Source organism: Cebus imitator, unplaced genomic scaffold (genome assembly GCF_001604975.1).
Source record: "Cebus imitator isolate Cc_AM_T3 unplaced genomic scaffold, Cebus_imitator-1.0 Scaffold117, whole genome shotgun sequence".
Taxonomy (NCBI): Eukaryota; Metazoa; Chordata; class Mammalia; order Primates; family Cebidae; genus Cebus; species Cebus imitator.
This window is the reverse complement of record NW_016107432.1, coordinates 7,700,102-7,721,033: the sequence shown is the minus strand read 5'-3', so window position 1 is coordinate 7,721,033 and position 20,932 is coordinate 7,700,102. Positions and strand designations below refer to the sequence as shown.

Here is a 20,932-nt window from a genome sequence, read left to right as displayed (position 1 = left end):
CTTGGTATATGCCAGGCAGACAGTGCCTACTTGGCCAGCCCCCAATAAAAATTCCGGCACTGAGTCTCTAAGAGCTTTCCTGGTAGACAACACTTCACATGTGTTATCACAACTCATGCTGGGGGAATGAAGCATACCCTTTGTGACTCCACTAGGAGAGGACTCTTAAAACTTGCATCCCAGCACTTTGGGAGGCCCAGGTGGGCAGATCATGAGGTCAGGAGATGGAGACTCTCCTGGCCAACATGGTGAAATCCCATCTCTACTAAAAAACAACAAATTAGCTGGGCATGTTGGCATGCACCTGCAGTCCCAGCTACTCAGGAGGCTGAGGCAGGAGACTCGCCTGAACCCAGGAGGCAGAGGCTGCAGTGAGCTGAGATCACGCCACTGCACTCCAGCCTGGGCCATAGAGCGAAAACTCCAGCCCAAAAAAAAAAAAAAAAAAAAAAAGCTTGCAGGTGATTTTCTCCAAGCTTCTCCCCATGAACCTTTTCCCTGTGTTGATTTTGCTTTGTATCTTTTCACTGTAGTAAGTCATAGCAGTGGGTACAACTACAGGCATGCATCACCTAACGACAGAGAGATGTTCCTAGAAATGCATTGTTAGGCGATTTCCTCATTTTGCAAACATCATAGCGTGACTTATTCTAACCCAGATGGTCTAGCCTGCTATTTGCCTACACTCTATGGTACAGTCTATTGCTCCTAGGCTACAAACCTGTACAGCATGTTACCGTACTGAACACTGTAGGTAACTGTAAACACGCTAAGTATTTGTATATATAAATAGATCTAAGTATACAAAAGGTACCAAAGCCTGTAATCCTAGCACTTTGGGAGGCTGAGGTGGCTGGGTCACTTAAGGTCAGGAGTTCAAGATTAGCCTGGCCAATGTGGTGAAACCCTGTCTCTACTAAAAATATGAAAACCAGTTGGACGTGGTGGTGGGTGCCTGTAATCCCAGCTACTCGGAAGGCTGAGGCAAGAGAATCACTTGAATCTGGGAGACAGAGGTTGCAGTGAGCTGAGAATGCACCACTGCACTCCAGCCTGGGTGACAGAGCAAGACTCCATCTAAGAAAAAAAAGAAAGAATATAAAAATATGTACGAAAGACAAAAAAAATGCACTTGCATAGGAAATTGACCATAACTGGAGCTTGCGGGACCGGAAGTTGCTCTGGGCGAGTCAGTGAGTGAGTGGTGAGTGAATGTGAAGGCCTGGGGCATTACTGGACACTGTCAAACTAGAAACGCTGCATCCTCAGGCTACACTAAATTTATTCATTTTATTTGAGACAGAGTCTTACTGTGTTGCCCAGTCTGGAGTGCAGTGGCATGATCTCAGCTCACTGCAACCTCTGCCTCCCAGGTTCAAGCAATTCTCCTGTCTCAGCCTCGAGCAGCTGGAATCACAGACATGTGCCACCATGCTCAGCTAATTCTTTTGTATTTTTAGTAGAGATGGGTTTCGCTATGTTGGCCAGGCTGATCTTGAACGCCTGGCCTCACGTGATCAGCACACCTCGGCCTCCCAAAGTACTGTGATTACAGGTCTGAGCCACAGTGACTGATCACTAAATTTATTTAAAAAGTACATGCTGTGTAGGTTTCTTCAGTAATAAGTTAATCTTGGCTTACTATAACTTATTTACTTTATTTAATTTTACTTTAAGTTCTGGGATACATGTACAGAACGTGCAGGTTTGTTACATAAGTATACATGTGCCATGGTGATTTGCTGCACCTATCAACCCACCACCTAGGTTTTAAGCCCTGCATGCATTAGGTATTTGTCCTAATGTTCTCCTTCCCCTTGTCCCCTACCTGCCAACAGATCCCAGTGTGTGATGTTCCCCTCCCTGGGACTTTATTACCTTTCCATTATTTTTTAACATTTGGACTCTGTGGTAATAACACAGCTTAAGACACAAACACATTGTATAGCTGTACAAAAATAGCTCCTTTCTTTATATCCTTACTCTGTCAACTTTCTATATTTTTCAGATTTAAAAAAAAAAAAAACTTCTTAAACTTTTTTGTCAAAAACTAAGACACAAACACGCACATTAGCCTAGACCCACACAGTGTCAGGATCACCAACATCCCTGCCTTCTGCCTCCACGCCTTGTCCCACTGAAAGGTCTTCAGCGGCAATGACATGCATGGATCTGCCATCTCCTAGGATAACAATGCCTTGTTCTAGACCTGTCCAGACGGACCTGCCTGAGGCTGATTTATAGGTAAGTTTACTTTGGATTTGGTCAGTGGAAGGAATACATTCTAAAATAACAATAAAAAGTGTGTATAGTGAATACGTAAACCAGTAACATAGTCTTTTAGTGTCGTTATCAAGTATTATGTTTGTACATAATTGTACATGCTAGACTTTTTACGACTGGCAGCACAGTAGGTTTCACACCAGAATCACCAAACAGGTGCATGGCGCACTGTGCTATGATGGACAGTACACAGCTACGTCGTCACTGGATGGTGGGAATGTTTCAGCTGCATTACAGTCTTAGGGGAACACCTTCACATATGCAATCTGTTTACTGGATACAACGAATTCTAAATTTTTCTTCAAAGAATCAGCATGTCAATATGTCCAGTTCTTTGTCCTCCATTTTAAAGCTTAATTTCCTTGTAGTTTCGGTATCCACCAGTTCTAATCAGTAGTTCACATGTGTTCCCCTGGTCCCCATCTCCATCCTGACTCATCTCAGTCACCTGCTTCAGTCACCTGCCCTGGTCACCTGCTCCAATCACCTGCTTTGACCTAGGTCACCCCTGGCTACCTGCTCTGACCTGCCCGTAACCATCCTCACCAAACCACCCACCCTGCCCCTCCGGCTTGTACCCCTGCTCTCTTTAGCATAGCCAATCAGGATTAGTCCAGCCTGTGCGGTCTAACCCTAGCCAACAGGGGAATAACACAGCAGTAGCGGCAACCTCCGTCAGGGTAAGTACCCCTTTTCCTCCCTTGTCCGGGTGTGTGCTCACCATTGCTCCATCCATGAGGCGCACCCTTCTATAGAAGCAAACTGCCTTGCTGAGAGGATTTATCTTCGAGTGTTATTTCTTTTGCAGCATTGAAATTTTACTTCAATGACATTGTTCACCAAAATGTCATTAGGTAGCGCATGACTGGACATGTAAGTCCCGTGAGTCACCCTGGAGAATCATTGAACCTGGGGGTGGGTCGTGGGGACTCTGACATTCTAGCCATGGGATCTTGGGCAAATGACTTGACTTCAATGTGTCTTGGTTTCCTCATCTGAAATGGCAGTGATTTTAAAACAGAATCTGTCTCATAAGACTGTGGTAAAGACGACGCAATTCCACATACGTAAATTGCTTAGAATGCCTGGCACTCAGTAGGTGTTTAAGAAACGTGAAGTATTGTTACCTGGTGAATTAACACTTGGTGAATACAGGAATGAGTGAATGTGTGAGCTACAAATGAAGAAACTGAATAACAGAAATAGAGAAGTATTTGTGGGGAACAGCAGAAGCAGAGAGGCCTGCCCACAGACAGCAGGCTTTGGGAAGATCTGGGAAGACAAAATGTGACCAGAAGCTTGACCTAGTGGCAAACGCTGGGCACAAGTAGGAGCGTGGCTGGACAGTAGCACAGACGGGCAGTGGAGCCTCAGCCTGTCCAGCCTGTGGCTGACCTGCCTTGCCGAGGTAGAGGGTCATCCAGGAAAACCAGTGAGGCAGCCTCAGGGCACACAGGAACTGGGGTACCAAGGCCAGCAGCTGGCCCCTCCCCACAACACCAAGGACAGGCAGGAGACCCACACAGCACAGGTGTGAAGAGACACAGATATAAGGCAGGGGGTGTTCAGGTCATGTCATTTCTCTTACCCTTATGTTTTCTTCTGCTGTTATGGTAAAAAGTGCTTTCAGCTGTGTTCTGTTCTAGAAAAGGAAAAAAGAAAACGCTTTCAGCAACAGTTTGGGGTCTGACATGTGGGGTAACATTTGGTGTGATTTCCAACCCACCAAGCCTGGAGCTGGGGTCGGCCCTAACTTCTGCACAGGCCAGAGCTTGTGAAGGTTGCACCATCGGAGGAATGGCCTATGGGCTTAGGATTCCTCCCTCTCTACCAGAGGCTGCATGAAATCCAAACACCAGGCTCGCTAACATCCAAAAAAGTCACAGCAGCATGCCCTTGTGGACAAATGCTTGGGGTGGGGCGCTGACTCCAAGCCCGTGACCAGGGTAGGTCACCTCCGGCCTCCCAGCATCTGCCTCCTTCACAAAGGCAGACAGAATCCTGGGCTCTGACAGGACAGCACTGTTCTTCTCTCCCTCAAATGCATTTGGTTCTCCAAACCCCAACTCCCTGTGGGTCAATTCCTAATGCTCTCTAATATTCCTCTGCTGAGAAGATACATGAAACAGAAAAATGAAGCATGTTACGGCATTCCACCTGTCTAACCGCATGGTGTCTGAGAAGACCCAACATGAGAACACACTTCTTCCTGGGGATGGAGGCAGAAGAGCTTGCAACTGACAGGCAGTATACAGGGTGGTGGCTAGGGCCAGGCTGTCTGAGTTCATACAGGGCTCCACTGCTCACCAACAGTTGTACCTTGGGCAAGGTATTAGCCTCTCTATATCTTTATTTTCTCATCTGTGAAATGGTAATCATATCTAATTCACAGAATGGCTATGAGGATTAAGTTAGGTAATACAGAGCCCTGAAGAGTGCCTGGCACTAGGGGGTGCTATAAAACATTACTGCTGTTGGTGGCAGTCGCTGGTACTAGTAGTATGAGCGGTAGCAGCAGTAGAAGTAGCAATAGCAGGTCAGGTGTGGCGGTTCACACCTGTCATCCCAGCACTTTGGGAGGCCGAGGCAGGCGGATCACCTGAAGTCAGGAGCTCAAGACCAGCCTGGTCAACATGGTGAAACCTGGTCTCTGCTAAGAATACCAAAATTAGCCATGTGTGGTGGCGGGCGCCTGTAATCCCAGCTACTGGCAAGGCTGAGGCAGGAGAATGACTTGAACCTGGGAGGTGGAGGTTGCAATGAGCTGAGATCGTGCCATTGCACTCCACCTTGGGTGACAAGAATGAAACTCTGTATCAAAAAATAATAATAATAATAAATGTTTAAAAAAGCAATAGCAGTAATAGTAGCAGTAGTATCATTATATAGAATCAGACCAGCCGGGAGCGGTGGCTCACGTCTGCAAACCCAGCATTTTGGGAGGCCGAGGCGGGTGGCTCACCCGAGGTCAGGAGCTCGAGGTCAACCTGGCCAACGTGGCGAAACCCCATCTCTACTAAAAATACAAAAATTAGCCAGGAATGGTGGCAGATGCCTGTAATTCCAGCTACTCGGGAGGCTGAGGCAGGAGAATGGCTTGAACCCAGGAGGCGGAGGTTGCAGTGAGCCCAGACCACACCATTGCACTCCAGCCTGGGTGGCAAGAATGAAACTCCGTCTCAAAAAAAAAAAAAAAAGAACCAGACGTTGGGACTTGGAGCTTGCAGCCCAGTGAGCTAAGCAACCTGTGTAATTCTCATTACAGACATGACTAGGGCATTTTTCTGTAACTTGAGCTATGCTCCTCCCAAGGTAACAAATCCCCTGATCCATGCCCTGCAGATGCTACAGCAGCAGGCAAGGAAGCAGCAGGACTTCCCAAATCCACTGTGGGCCAGCAGGCCAACCTCATGGAGGCTTCAGAGAAAATCAAAATACTGTATGTCCTCCTTCCCTAGGAGGTAAATGGAACAGTTTTAGACTTTTTAAAGAAGAGACACCTCTGAAGCATTCACTTGGCCTTTTCTGTTCTGAAGTTGCCTCTCCTTTGGAATACGTCTGGTGCCTTGGAGTCTCAGGGTCTCCTGAGCTGCAGCCTGAGGCTAAGTTCAGAGCCCACATTCCAGTGCATTCTGCTGTGTTCCCCACTTCCTGTGCTTTCTCATGCCCAAGGTCTACACAGATAGGAGCCTAAAGCGTACTATCAAAGCTTGCCTTCAACTCTTTGCAAAACATAAATCCTCGGCTGGGAGCAGTGGCTCACACCTGTAATCCCAGCACTTTGGGAGGTTAAGCAGGTGGATCAGAACGTCAAGAAATCGAGACGATCCTGACCAACATGGTGAACCTCATCTCTACTTAAAAATTTTAGTAGAGATGAAAAAAAAAATTAGCTGGATGTGGTGGTGCATGCCTGTAGTCCCAGCTAGTCAGGGGGCTGAGACAGGAGAATCGCTTGAACCCTGGAGGTGGAGGTTGCAGTGAGCCACAATCGTGCCACTGCACTCCAGCCTGGTGACAGAGTGAGACTCTATCAAAAAAACAAAACAAAAAACCATAAAGCCTCACCCCAGTAAAGGTATGTAGTTATGACATAAACTTCAAGGCTTGAGACATGTGTTTTAATTCCTAGCATGAAGCCAGAAAACATGGACCCAGAGGGAATCAACACATTGTTACTGAGCACCCATCATGTGCAGGGTTCTCTTTTTGGCATTTGTCATTCCCAACAGGTTGATGCCACTTTCTTGGAGACATAGCTATGAATAGGATACACGAGGTCCCTGGTTTCATGGAGCTGACATTCTAGTGAGGGATGGAGGGGATTGCTAGGGGGTAGAGTCAATATCACAGAAAAGAACCAAACAAAGTAACAGGCGGGACTATTTCAGGGCATAGCACGGGAAGCCACAAGGAAGGTCACCCGGGAGCATGCAGGGAGCCAGGCTGTGCCGAGCCACAAGCCACCTGCTGCCCAGCCAGCATGGCCCAGGAGCACACACAGCTGCCCAGGGCTGCAGCTCCTGAGGCTCCTGCCCGAGGACACGGAAGCTTCTGTCCGTTTCATTTCATTCAGAGTTTCTGATTTGCTTTCTGATTCTTACCTTATCTTATATTTTGATTTTAATTTACTTGGTTTCCTGTCTTCTGAAATTGCTGGTATTTATTCTGGGCCATTTTATCCCTAATTTTAAAAATCTGTCTTTGTCCTCTTTTTTACTTTACACTGAATTATTTCCTAAGAGACTTGTCATTCCCAACAAGCTTATGTCATTTTCTTGTATCTTGTATTTAGCCTCTTTCATTTTATATAAATTTATCTAAGATGTTTTTTGATTTTTTTTGTCCCCCTCATTGCAGCAGAAATGTCACATTGGCCTCGCAGCCTCAAGGGTGGAAGGAGGCCCAAGGAGGAGGCTGCAGGGCACAATTTGATTCTGTTATGTGACCTGGGGCGGCCACAATCACGATATGAGCCGCATCTTCCATGTCTGTGAATAGGGAAGACTTTCTCCAGGGGCTGAAACCACAATAAAATGACAAAAGGAAGCAGAGCATCCTGATCTTCTTAAAGTTAGGGACCACATCTCCTCCAGCCTGTACCCACGGTGTGCAGCACCTGCCAATCCGGCAGACAGCCAGTGTTCACTGCAGAAGTGAACTCACCACAGGGGAAGTGAGAGACGGAGAGACTCACTGTAATGGTATTATGGGCCAAACTGTATTCCCCAAAATTCCTATGTTAAAGTCCTAAGTCCCAGTGCCCCAGGATGTGACTGTGTTTGGAAATAGAGTTTTTACAGAGGTAATAAGGTAAAGGGAAGTCACCAGGCTGGGTCCTGGTCTTGCATGCCTGGTATCCTCATGGAAGAGGTTAGGACACAGATGCACAGACAGGAAAGCCCTTAGGAAGACACAGGGAGAAGGCAGCCTCTGCAAGCCAAAGACAGGCTCAGAAGGAATCAGACCTGCAGACACCATGATCTCTGGCTTCCAGCTGCAAGGAAATTACATTTCTGTTGTTTTTAAGTCTAGCCTATGGTACTTTGTTATGGCAGCCCTGGAAAATCAATAGTAATGGTAATTACCAGTTAGGTGCTTACAGGGTGCAGGACACAGGGGTGAGAAATTGACATGTATTGATCACCTATCCTTATAATAACCTCATGTGAGGCTCAGAGGGGTTAAGTAACTTAGGCAAAGTCACATGGGCATGACTAAGGGAGCCAGGTTCCTGGCAAGGTGTGAGATTCCAGGGCCTGTCCCCTCCTCTGCAAGGTGGCATCCCTGAATGAAGGAAGAAGCTAACAGGTCTTCTGCCCAAAGTGTCCCTGTTTCTAAAACAACCTCTCTTGGCAGTGACAAGACAGAGATTAAAGTAACAAAGGTAATACCTGTGATGAGCTCTGAAAGGTGAGCTGGGCAGGAAGTTTGAGGCTTTCTCCGTTCCAGATGTCTCCAGCCTGGAGGGTGGCTGTGTAGCTGACGGCAAAGGCATCTCCCACTGTACAGAGAAAAGCACCTGTGAGTCAGGGAGGGCTTGGCCATGCCCACAGCCACTCCCCACCAAACCCCAGACACATCCTGGCCTCTGGGTGGTTCCAAGGGAGGCCACCAGGGCAGTGACGCCTACAGCAAGGAAGCACTTTGTATTGCACACACCTGATTGCGGGGAGGGAATTCTCTGAGTGGTAAACTGAGGAAAGTGAGCTAGGCAGACTCCCGGTCCTGGAGCTTCCAGTCACGAGCTGGGGTGCACGACCGGCAACAGGGCTGGCTCTCCCCGCCCTTTCTCACTGTGCAGCAGGTCTCATTCCATGAATAAGTCTGGGTGGGCTGCGCTCAGCCCATCCTGCTCGGGAGAGGCGGTAACAGGACTGCAGGCCTTCACCGAGCGTGGTCAGGTGGGTGACAGAGCCCGTCTAACTCTGCCAGTCACTGTTCTTACCTAAGCTTGCCCTCCAATCTTGCCTTTCTCCCTAATCCAGGTTACCTATAGCCCTAAAATGCCACCATATGCCTCATTTCTCAATGTATACAGACCTCAAATACATATATATATATATATATATATAAATACACACACATATTATATATATAGTAAAGAGGAGGAACACTCACTTAGCCTAAGGAATCACTGGAATTTTTGTTTTAAAAATCCTCAACATTTTCATTTTTATTTTTAAATTTTTATTTATTTTTGAGACAGGATCTCTCTCTGTTGCCCAAACGAGTCTTAAACTCCCAGGTTCACGTGATCCTCCTGCCTCATCCTCCTGGGACTTTAGGTGTGGACCACGACCATCTCATTTTATTTTTATATGTGGATAAGAACTAAGATAATGACCTTAAAGTGATAAAGATAATGGTAGTGACAATGACGGGGAAGGTAGTGGCAGTCAGACCTTCCTCACACAGTGATTTGATCACTCTCCACGTGCTGCCCCTGCATTAACCCAGCTGATCCCCATACACTTGCCCCGAGATGGATGGAGAACACGTGAGTTTCTGCAACATACAGAAGAGGAAACTGAGACTGAGAGACAGTAACTGGCTTAGGATCACCTCGCTGATGGACAGGGAGCACTGGCCCTCTGGGTCCCATTATCTTTTCCCCAAACAACAGTGGCTCTAATCAAAGAAACGCAACAAATAATAATAATGACAATAAACGATGACGAGGTCAGAATGTCAATGAACTGGGCCCGACTGGTCATCTGAATTTATAGTTATCTATTTATGCTTTGAGGGGAAAAAAAGTCACCTGTGCCCCAAGATGAAAATCAATGTCACATTCTTTGGCAAAGCAGTGAGTTCACAAATAAATATGATTCGGACACTGCCCTCAGGGAACGCAGAGCCCAGTAGGTAGAGCTAAGCACAGGCACGAATAACAAGAATGGAGCAACAAGATAAAAACGACACCAATTATGGCTGGTGCAGTGGCTCCCAGCGCTTTGGGAGGCCGAGGCAGGTGGATCACCTGAGATCAGGAGTTAGTGACCAGCCTGGCCAACATGGTGAGATCCCACCTCTACTAAAAATACAAGAATCGCTTGAACCCGGAAGGCAGAGGCTGCGGTGAGCCAAGATCGCACCACTGCACTCCAGCCTAGGTGACAAGAGCGAAACTCCTTCTCAAACAAAGAAACAAAACCAACAACAAAATACTTCCTAACACCAGGAGCCCAGGAGCACTTTCCAAGGCTGGGCCACGCCACGCTGCTTTAACTCCCTTACCCTCACAACGCCTTCATAGGTAGGTGTTACTGGCGTACCCACGGGAGAGATGGAGAGCCAAGGTTCAGAGACACAGTGTGCACGTGCCAGAGCAGAGTCCATGAGTTCATGTGTGGAAAGTGCCTAGAATGCCACTAGGCTCCAGGCAGGGAAGCAGGAAGGGGCAGGTAAGTCTCAGTGGGAGTTTGGAGGCAGAGGGGTGACTTTGGGGCAGGGGATTGGGTAGGGCTTTCTAGAAAAGGTGACGCCAGGGCCAGGTCCCAAAGAATGGAGATGATTTGTATATTCAGAGTGGAGAGAGGTGCTTTCCTGACCCACACAAGAGCAAGAGTAGATGCTAGGAGACAGGAGAAGGGTAGGAAGCTGGGTCTGGCAGGAGCACGGACCATGAATGGTCAGCGGGGAAATGAGATGAGAGAGGCCGGAGCTGCAGGACCACAGGCTGGAGAGGGTGTTGGACACCTTCCCTTTACCAGGCAGAGTGCCTGGGTGATGCTGTCTCCTTGGTTGGATCTCTACAACTCCACAATGGACTGATATTCGCACAACCAGAGCACTTCAATAGCTTTCCAGAAGCCATGTAGCTGCCGTCTCCAGGCTGGGAGTCAACCAGGTCCGTCTGAGGCTGTGTCTGTGCTCTGCTCATGGCCCCATGCTCCATTCTTTGAACATGAGTTTAAGAATAGTGGATTCTTTTTTTTTTTTTTTTTTTTTTTTTTTTTTTGAGACGTATTCTCACTCTGTCACCCAGGCTGGAGTGCAATGGTGTGGTCTCAGCTCACTGCAATCTCCGCCTCCCAGGTTCAAGCAATTCTACTGCCTCAGCCTCCTGAGTAGCTGGGATTACAGGTGTGGCCACCACACCCAACTTGTATTTTTAATAGAGATGGGGTTTCACCATGTTGGCCAGGCTGGTCTCAAACTCTTGACCTCAGGTGATCCACCTGCCTCGGCCTCCCAAAGTGCTGGGATTACAGGTGTGAGCCACCATGCCTGGCCTCATTTTTATATCATTGAAGGCAAGAAAGCACTGAAGGTCACGTAGCTGGGACATCTCATAACAACTTTTATGGCATCACTTAAATCAGAGCCAGCAAAAAGGTCACTACTTGCGGGCAAGCTCCAGTAGCAGGTTCTGTTGATAACTGCGCACAGAGGGATTCTGAGGCCGCATCTAAGCTCCAAGGGAAGAAGCAGCATGGCCAGTGAGCACTGTGCATCATGAGTACAGACGCATGGAGCTGGTAAGGGTTCCAGGCGTGTGAGAAGCATGACGGTTTATGGGTGCCAGGGTGCACAGGGGAGCCAGACTGCCTGAGTGTGACTCTCAGCCTTGACAACGGCCAGCCCCATGGCACTGGGCAAGCTTCTCAGCCACTTCAGCTCCAGCCTCTTCATCTGTAAATGAGGTCCTACTAAGAAGAAAAGATGTCTTTGCCCTCCTAGGGAAACAGTTCTGAAGCCATGGTACCAACTGAATCCCAGAAGTGGTTTTCAACCTGCTTAATTGACCAACAACAGCCCAGCTCAGGGAATGAACCTCTGAAAGCCAACCAGTGAGAGTGGCATGGTCTACAAGCCAACCAAGCAGAGGTGGATTTACCCCAGTGAACATGCTTAAACATGCCTGAACATGCCTGGATGCGCCTGGACATCTCAGGAACATGCTACTGAGATGGAGGTCAACCCACCCCCACTCTGTCCAGCACAACCCAAAACAGACTCTTCCTCTTCCTGAGTGATGGTCATTTTGGTGATCTGAGTGACAGGTATACTGGGGTTCACTGTAAACTCTATCTTTGTGTATGTTTGAAATTTTTCATAATAAAAATTGACTGTATGCTTTTTAAAATTCTAGACCAGGCACGGTGGCTCAAGCCTGTAATCCCGGCATTTTGGGAGGCCGAGGCAAGCAGATCACAAAGTTAAGAGATAGAGACCATCCTGGCCAACATGGTGAAACCCCGTCTCTAATTTTAAAAAAACACAAAAATTAGCTGGATGTGGTGGTGTGGGCCTGTGGTCCCAGCTACTTAGGAAGTTGGGGCAGAAGAATCGCTTAAACCCGGGAGGTGGAGGTTGCAGTGAGCCAGGATAATGTCACTGCACTCCAGCCTGGCAACAGAGAGAAACTCCATCTCAGAAAAAAAAAAAAAATTCCCCACAACTGTTGCCCAAATCCAACATCTCTCTAAGGTAAATGAGAAATTCAGCTTTTTGGTGACAGATATTGAACGCAGTCTCTTCTTCTGATACCCTGGTAGTAAACTCCACTGTGCGGATGAAGTGAGTGAACACGTGTAAGGCTTGCAGAACATGTCTGACCCAGAGCACATTCACCTGGAAGTGTCTGCACACGTTCTCATTTGTCATCCCTGACTGAAGAACGCTCTGCTGTTACCTTGTAGAAACTTCTTACTAAAAGCCTGGAATCCTTCTGAGGTTCTGTTTCCAATGGATTCTCCAATGGTGAGACCAGTGATGCTGTCCAGCAAGAGCAGCTCTGAGAGGTTGGCGGACGAGGGTGTCTTGGTGTTGTTAACTAACAGCCATATGTGGGCTGTCTGTGCTTCGCTCGGCCCGGACACCTAGGGCAGGAGGAGAAGGCATGAGGGCAGATTTGCTGACAAGCCCGGCTTCCTAAAATGGGGCACGAGACCAACCTGTGCACATCAGGTCTCCAGGAAGGAGGGTGGCAATGTCTCACAGAGGTTCTGGGAATTTATCAGGCCCTGTATGATTTCAAAGACCCGCAGGAGGGTTTTGAGCCACACTTGCCAAGCTGTTGCTTGGAGACCATTTCAAAGAAACTGAGATGCAGTGAAATCATCCTTGCAGAGAATCTTAGAAGAAAAAATGTCCAAGTGTGGAAACAGGTTGGGGAGATTGTGACAACTGGCGTTACCAAGAAAAGCAAACAACGGCTCTTTGGTACTTAGTTATTTTGAAGATTCAACCTCAGCCCAGGGTCTCTGATGGTCACGTGATTTCCAGGAATGACCTGAGCAACTTATCTGCCTCCTGGATCATCTCCCACATTCAGCCTCTGCCCAGCACGTGTCTCAATGGCTCTGCTGCTGGAAGCCAGCCAGTGGCCCACCCAGAAGGCTCATCACCTGGGCTCTGCACTCTTGCCCTGCCTCCCTCTCTAACCTTGTCTCCCAGCCCCCTGCACCACCTTCTCCCCAGCTCTGCTGACATAGATGCAGGAGCTGGAAAAAAGAGAAGGAAGCAATGTATATACTGAGATGAGCGAGCTCTGGAATATAAGAAGTGATAAAAGCAAGCTTCAGAATGGTATGTGTCACATACTGCCACCTATGTAAGAAAAAGCAAAGTAGGGGGAAAGAAGGTGCACATATGTGTGCCTGCATGTGCACACACCTCTGCCTGCATGCATATGGCAGAAAACGTCTCTAGAAGGATATATGAGAAACTGCTAACACTGACTGCATCCAGGAAGGCAAACAATGTCGCTGAGGGGCTGAGATGAAATGAGGGTGGCACAGTGAAGGCTTAACTCAGCAGGCCTGGGCTGTGCAAACCCTCCACATGCAACAGAAAGGACTGGCCCTTGACCAGCTCCTGAGAGATAACCTCTAAAGCCTGCGGAATATCCTTGCCTGATTACAGTGTGGGTTTTTTTTTTTTTTAAATACCTTAGTCCTTAGACTTTACCAGATAGCTGATGCCAATGATCTGTGGTGGGTGCCTTGGACCCTGCTGTACTGAAACGACCCCTGGAGGGGCTGGAGAACGAGTAATTGAGGTCAGTCTCTTGGATGCTCCATGCCTATGTGACTGAGCCTGAGGAAAACCCTGGACAGCAAGACTCCAGTGAGCTTCCCCGGTTCACAGTACTCCATCCACATTGTCACACATCATTGCTGGGAGAACTAAGCTCTGTCCACACAACTCAGCCACCGGGCGAGGAAAATCGGAAGCTCACGGCTGGTCTCTCCTGGCTTCTGCAACATTCGTCGTTTTCCTCTCCTGTACCCTTTCTCTGTAATGAGCTGTAACTGAGCATAATGGCTTCTCTGAGCTCTGTAAGTTTTTCCTGCAAATCACTGAACCTAAGGCAGGTGCTGGAGTCCCTGATACAAGGATACTATGTGGAATTAGTAATCATCTTGTGGGATGAGGAAGGTTAAAGACCTAAAAATCATCGAGCAATGTTTAAAACTGCCAGGTATCATACTAATGATTACAATCTGAAAGAAAATGTATCGTACTTTTTCACATTCTAAATGATCACTGTGCATTTTTAGTGACAATTATTTAATTGTAACAAAAAAAAACCTCAGTGTTAGTACTACCATATGAGATCTCAGAGCCCTTGCTATGCATTCATTGCTTGTGTGTCTAGACTTGTGTAGGTATGCCCATGATTTATCAGTGCTTAAATACATGACTCTATTAAAATGACTTGGGCAAAATCCAATGATTTTCTCTTCAAAGGTAAATCCCCAATGGAAACTTACCAGTGCACATTTCTGAAAAATTACTCCATTCTCAGAAGTCCCTTGAACTTCTCTTGAAATGTCTCCATACTACAATAAAAAGTAAAAGTTATTAGAAAATGAGAAATATTTCATGCTATACATAGTTAATAAAAGTACAAGATGATGAAATTTTTACAGGTGGGTAGAAGGATTATTGCTACTAATCCTTAAGTAATCTTGAAGTCTTATTTTTAAAAGGGCATTAAAGGATTGGAAATTAAAACCTACAGAAAGAAGAATGCGGACTTCAGATTATACCACGTGTATTCCCAGTCTGGGTGCATGTGTGCGACACATGCTGTCACTGGGACTCAGCCAACCCAGACTGATATACAAGCAAGGGGAATGTGGGCAGACCAATGAAGATATCATTTCACATGCACCATGTGCTTCCCAGGTGTGGGCTGACTTAGTACACGCATGCACCATGGTGCGCTAGAACAAAGGGCAGTGTGTTTGGGAGCTGGGGGCGGCCTCTGTGAGCTTGATCCCTCATCAACATAGGGCATCCCCCCCAGGCTTGGCCTCCTCCAGCCCTGCAATGGCTCCTATGAAAAGATTCCAAAGGAAAGCCAGGATTCGCCCATCAAATACAAGCCTCCTGCAGTCCTTGAAACCCCAGGTTTCCGTTCCCTTTGTACTCACAACCAATGTTTGTTCATTTCTGCCCTGGCCATGCTCCCTACCCTAGGGCCCTGGCCCCTACAATGTCCACACGCCTCCTTTAAATGGGACTGGACCCTGACTTCATCCGGGAAGCTCGCCTTGCTTGATGACCATGTCTTTCCCACTCTCTGCCTTGCGCACCTGTCACCTGCAGTGGGACAAGCTGTATTCCGAGTCATAGACTATGGCAGCTCTCAGTGATATGAATAAGCATATGCAAATTTATTTTTTAGTTTTGTAGAGATGGGGTCTTTCTATGTTTCCCAGGCTGGTCTTGGACTCCTGGCCTCAAGTGATCCTCCTGCCTTGGCCTCCCAAGGTGCTGGGATGACAGACGGGAGCCACCACACTGGGTCTAATAACCATAAAATGTCTGTCATTTACTGAGGGCCAGGCATGGCACCCATCATTTTACATACTTGAGTTCTATCACTCCCATTTTATATATGAGGAAACGAAGGCTCAGAAAGGTTAACTCCCTTGCCAAAGGTCACGTAGGCAGGAAGCTTGAGACTGTACCCAGGACTGTGTGACTCCAAATCCTATGATCTTTCCACAGCTCACATTCCCCCTCCACAGTGTAACCCTCTCATTGCGTAAAAAATCGACAAAAAGGCAGTTTTCCAAAGAACACACTGACAATGTGCAGCAATCTCGGCCTGACTCAGGTCTTTGATTCAGCTGAGCTTCCATCCACCACGCCCACCCTAATGCCTTTTTAACATGCTGGGACCCTAAGAGAATTAATTTGCCAAAGCCCTCAAGCAGGGACCTGGCTTTCTCTTCTTCTGACCTTCACATAGCATCTTGTAAACAATAACTGATAGATACAGCTTGTGGGGCAAGTAAGTGCAGAAGGGACGACTGAGTGTGGAGGGTGCTGCCCTGCGAGGTGGTGATGAGTTACCTGTGACTGGGGAGGACTGGAAAGAACAGTGAGTCTGGGAATGGGTTCAGTGGTGGCCCCCAAAGGATATGTCCATGCTCTGATCCGCAGAAACTGTGAACGTGTCCTGATTTGGAATAGAGGTCTCTGCAGATATAATGAAGCTAAGGATCCCAAGAGATCATCCTGGACTATCCAGGTGGGCCTGACGTCCAATGACAAGTGTCCTTATAAGTGGCACACAGAGAAGACCCAGACACAGAGGAAGCCAAGTGCAGACGGAGGCAGAGAGGAAAGCAATGCAGCCGCAGCCAAGCAAGGCCTGGAGCCACCAGAAGCTGGAAGAGGCAGGAGCATCCTCCCTTACAGGCTGTAGAGGGGACGTGGCCCTGTCAGCACCAAGATTCCAGCCTTCCAGCCTCCACAGCAGTGAGAAAGTACATTCCTGTTGTTTTCAGCCACAACGTCTGTGGTCATGTGTTATGGCAGCCCCAGGAAATCAATAGCACTACTTAGCAGGGAGCCCAAACAAGGGCTCTTGGCCATCGTAGCTCATTGGCCAAGCTCAATGGTTTGCATACCATGTTAAGTCACTGAACCCATGTTACATAAAACAGAATAGAAAACAACAGCAAGAGTACGGAGCAGTGGTTACAGAAGACGCTTCCAATCTGAGATCTAACACTTCCACCTGTGGACATGGAACTAGTTTCTTAATCTCCCTAATCCTCAATTTCCCATCTGTAAAATGAGAATGAAAATATGACTATTTAAGAAACTCATAATAAGGCTCAAGTGAGATTATGCGCAGAAAGTGCTAACCCCAGCGCCCGGCCCATAGGAAATGCTTGTGAGAAGCTCACTGCTCTTACGGGCAGTCATCTTTAATAGCTGGGAGTGATTCCGCCTGGTTTAAGCACAATCCACTCCGTGCTTCGGAAACACCAGAAGAGGCACACCTAATTCTTTGATTCAAACCTCTTCACCATCTAAATACCGTATATCATGTAGCAGAAAGAGGGCCTTGGAAAAAGAAATGGCTTTGCTCCCCAATGATAACTATGTTTAGTGAAAGAGGAGGAATAGGCTCTTTTTTTTTTTTTTTTGAGACGGAGTTTCGCTCTTGTTACCCAGGCTGGAGTGCAATGGCGTGATCTCGGCTCACCGCAACCTCCATCTCCTGGGTTCAGGCAATTCCCCTGCCTCAGCCTCCTGAGTAGCTGGGATTACAGGCACGCACCACCATGCCCAGCTAATTTTTTGTAGTTTTAGTAGAGGCAGGGTTTCACCATGTTGACCAGGATGGTCTCGATCTCTTGACCTCGTGATCCACCCACCTCGGCCTCCCAAAGTGCTGGGATTACAGGCTTGAGCCACCGCGCCCGGCCGGAATAGGCTCTTTTAAGCAACAAAAAGCCTGTGTCATTTTATAAACAGCCCAAAATTGGATTCTTTCCAACTTCTGGTATTTGTGTTAAACTACTGAACTTACTACTTACCAGGCGGTGTGTTATCGGAGACTCTCTTTTAAATAAGTTCTTCTTAGGCCAGGAGGGTATAAAAGCAAAAAAGGAATGAGCCCAGGGCCCACTAGAGGCTGCAGAAGTTGACAGTGGGATACAGACTTCCATTTTCTTGTCCAATTTCACTCCAAGTGGTGCTTCCACTGGAAAACAGCAACGCACATGTCTTATATAACGCGGAAAGACAGTAAGACATAGAGCTTAGCCTCTAGAGGCAGACTCCAGGGTATGTGGAAGGCACCTGGAAAATGTGTGCTGGGTAAGTAAGTTAATGAATGAATGAATGATACCACTGTGTGCTGGATAAGTTAATGAATGAATGAATGATACCACTGTGTGCTGGGTGAATTAATGATATAATCTCTCTGCCAGGAAAATGAGACGTGCTAATTGGGAAGCTACAGAGCTTAAGAAGAGCGTTTTTCAAAGCCTGGTCTCGTTACCTGGGTTGTGCAGCCCCACATAAGAATCAGAACCGCCGGGCAAGAATGGTGCCTGGGGTGATTCTTACGCACATGATATTAGACAGCCCTGGGATCGAGTGCTGGCTCTGCCCCTCCAGCTATGAGTCCTTGGGCATAACCTCTAACCTCTCTATACCTTGGTTTGCTTAATTCTAAGGTAAACAGCGCAGGTCTTACATTACTAGGTCCTTCTGAGCACCTGCCTACTGCAGAGACCTCAGTGAACACCTTCAACCACCATCCTAAAGAGGATGTGTGCACGGCCAGACACAAACGCCTGCTGAGCCCTCCAGTAAGAAATGACTCCCTTAGATGTTTCTCTGTGTTGATACATTTGGAAAGTTCATGAGCACTGTGTGTGAGGCACAGGAATGTCACTTAAAAGGTCCTGGCTGGGCTGTCAGCGTCCTCTTGAGGCGACGCAGCCCAGGTGCTGCTCAGCTGTGGGACCTTGCACAGGTCAACTGAGTTCTCTGGGCCTCAGTTCCCTTTACCTGGGAGCGTGGTTAAGATGCCAGTCAGAGAGGGTTGTTGTCTGAGCAGCCCATCAAATGCCACACTGCACATGAACATGCTCAAATATATTAAATGCTTCAAGTCAGAAATTCTAGTTTTGAAATGACCTGGATGGCGGAGTTGTGCCTTCCTCAACATGTATCTCCTATTCAGAGACAAACTACTTTGACTGGATATCTGAAAATAGCATGGACTTTTCAGTCTTTCCTACCCAGTATATTAATGGTAAGGATTTTACAAGTGCTTTTGAAACCTCCTATAGCATTTCAAAATATATGCAGGAAAAAATTAAAATTTGATAAAAAAGATGTGGACCTGGGTCCTAGATTAAATTACGGTATTTTTTCCCCTTCCTTGGGTAGCATCTGGGGGTGACTCAGTTCCTCCGGTTGGGGCTCCTACTGCATCAAGCATTGGGAGACTGACGGCCCTCGCCATGGAAACAGCTGGGTGCTCCAGCAGGTCAGTGGCTGATTCAGAGCATCGGGAATGTCCAGGTAGGGAGTCCAGGTGCAAGTGAGACCGGACATCCACCTCTGGACCCCAGCATAGTACCTGGGGCCAGGGCACAAATGCCTGTGAAGCAGCATGGACATAAAATCTACAGGCCACACCTCACCCTCATGCGCACCATCTCTGGTCCACCCATTTATGCCCCTGTGGCTCTTCTGGTCCTCAGCTTTAATGAAAACTCCAAGGCAATCCCTCCCTTCAGAGAGGATCCCTCCTCTATTCAGCAAGAATCCTGCTCGGTCTGTAGAGCCAAGTGGGGCCCACCTGAATTTCAGCTCAATCACAGCCTGTTCCTCAGGACCCCACAGATAGGCACAGAACCCAGAAAACCCCACCCACTGGCCCCAGGGATAGGTTTGGGGACCCACGCTGAGCCCATAGGTCTACACTGGAACTGCCACAACAGCTAGGAAAAGTCTGCGCTTAGGTGCCAGCCATCAGGCTCAGAAGCCGGGACTGCCTGCAGCATCTTTCTCACCATGGGAAAAGGATGTGCCTGCCTGAGAAGGATGCTCACCAGAGGAAAGCAGGGAGGCCGAGAGGGAGGGAGAAAGGCAGAGCCACAGGAACACTGAGAACCTCAAGCTCTGGGTCCAGCAGTACTGTGGCCTGCGTGTTTCAGTTACCGACGCGGATCAATTCCCTCTCACTTAAATGACTGTCAGTTGAATTTCAACCACTGAATATGGCAAGCTGAATAAAGGTCCACAAAGACAGCCAGGCCCTCACCCCATGAGTCTGTGAATGTTATCTTAGGGTTGCAGACACTTTGCGGATGTGATTTGATGAAGGGCCTGGAGGCAGGGAGATTGCCTGGATTATCCTGGTGGGCCCTAAATGTCATCACAGATGTCCTTGTAAGGCCAAGTAACTACTGAGGCACGACGCCATGCTGCTGGCTTCCAAAACCGAGGAACGCAGCATCCCTCATCCATCTCTAAGGAACTCAGGCAACGTGGCCACAGACGCTGGAAAAGGAGAGGAAATGCGCTCTCTTCTGGAACCTCCAGAGGGGTCAGGCAGACACCTTAACTTTGGCTAGTGAAACTGTTGCAGAATATTCAGGAGACTGGAGAAACCCATGGGTGAAACAGAGGATGTTATTAAGGTCGCCACCAGCTCAGCAGATTAGCATTGCAAGGCTGAGCAAAGGAGAAAGAAAACGGGGTACTTTTTATACATCCAGAATGACTAGCAGCTGACAGGTTTACAGACGCCAGAACAAAAAACAGTTAATTAATTTGTAACATGCCTTGTGATGTACGTTACATTTGAAAAATAGCATTTTGAGAAACACATTGTACATTCTTGGGTGTTATCTTGCCCCGTGACCTTGTAGCTGGTCAGCAAGAAAAACAGGAGTCTTGAGATGCCTGGGAACTTTGCTGAGAATGTGGGGAGAATAGATAAGGTAGGTTTTACAGGGAGTTGTTAATTTCAAGCAGAGCTGGGAGTTAGGTTTTATGTTGAACACAACACAGTAAACTTTATTATGTAGCACTTACAGACTACCATTGTTACTAGTTAATTTCCCTCTTCAAAACTGATATTGGACTTCTGCACTCCAAAACTGTAAGAGAATAAATGTGTGTGGCTGAAGCCACTGAGTTTGTGAACATTTGTCAGGGAAGCCACAGGAAACAATACACCCAGGTAATTCACACATTCTGTTTCATTCACCAAATGCCTTCAGGGGACATTGAAAAGGGCCTACCTCACCCCAGATTCCACTGTGCACTGCCGCAGGCCAGCTCTGAGGAGGAGGCCCACAGCGCTGGTTCTGTAGGGTCAGGGAATGACCTACCTGCTCAAAGAAGAGAGGTGCTGGAAGCATCA

The 20,932-nt window shown here is 47.7% G+C and overlaps 1 protein-coding gene across 2 annotated transcripts in view; it reads right to left on the bottom strand.

Moving 5' to 3' along the window:
• The window catches only part of EVC2 (EvC ciliary complex subunit 2), a 159,034-nt gene that overhangs the window by 124,781 nt on the left and 13,321 nt on the right, over positions 1-20,932 (bottom strand). For both annotated transcript variants that reach the window (XR_001828310.2, XM_017539147.2), the window contains exons 3-7: positions 17,580-17,746; positions 14,508-14,576; positions 12,425-12,611; positions 8,178-8,287; positions 3,872-3,925 (exon numbers count right to left, since the gene is read on the bottom strand). Coding sequence is in view for 1 of the 2 variants with exons in the window: in XM_017539147.2 (XP_017394636.1) it covers positions 3,872-3,925; positions 8,178-8,287; positions 12,425-12,611; positions 14,508-14,576; positions 17,580-17,746 (587 nt within the window). In the remaining variant the exon portion in view is untranslated. The remainder of the gene's footprint in view (positions 1-3,871; positions 3,926-8,177; positions 8,288-12,424; positions 12,612-14,507; positions 14,577-17,579; positions 17,747-20,932) is intronic.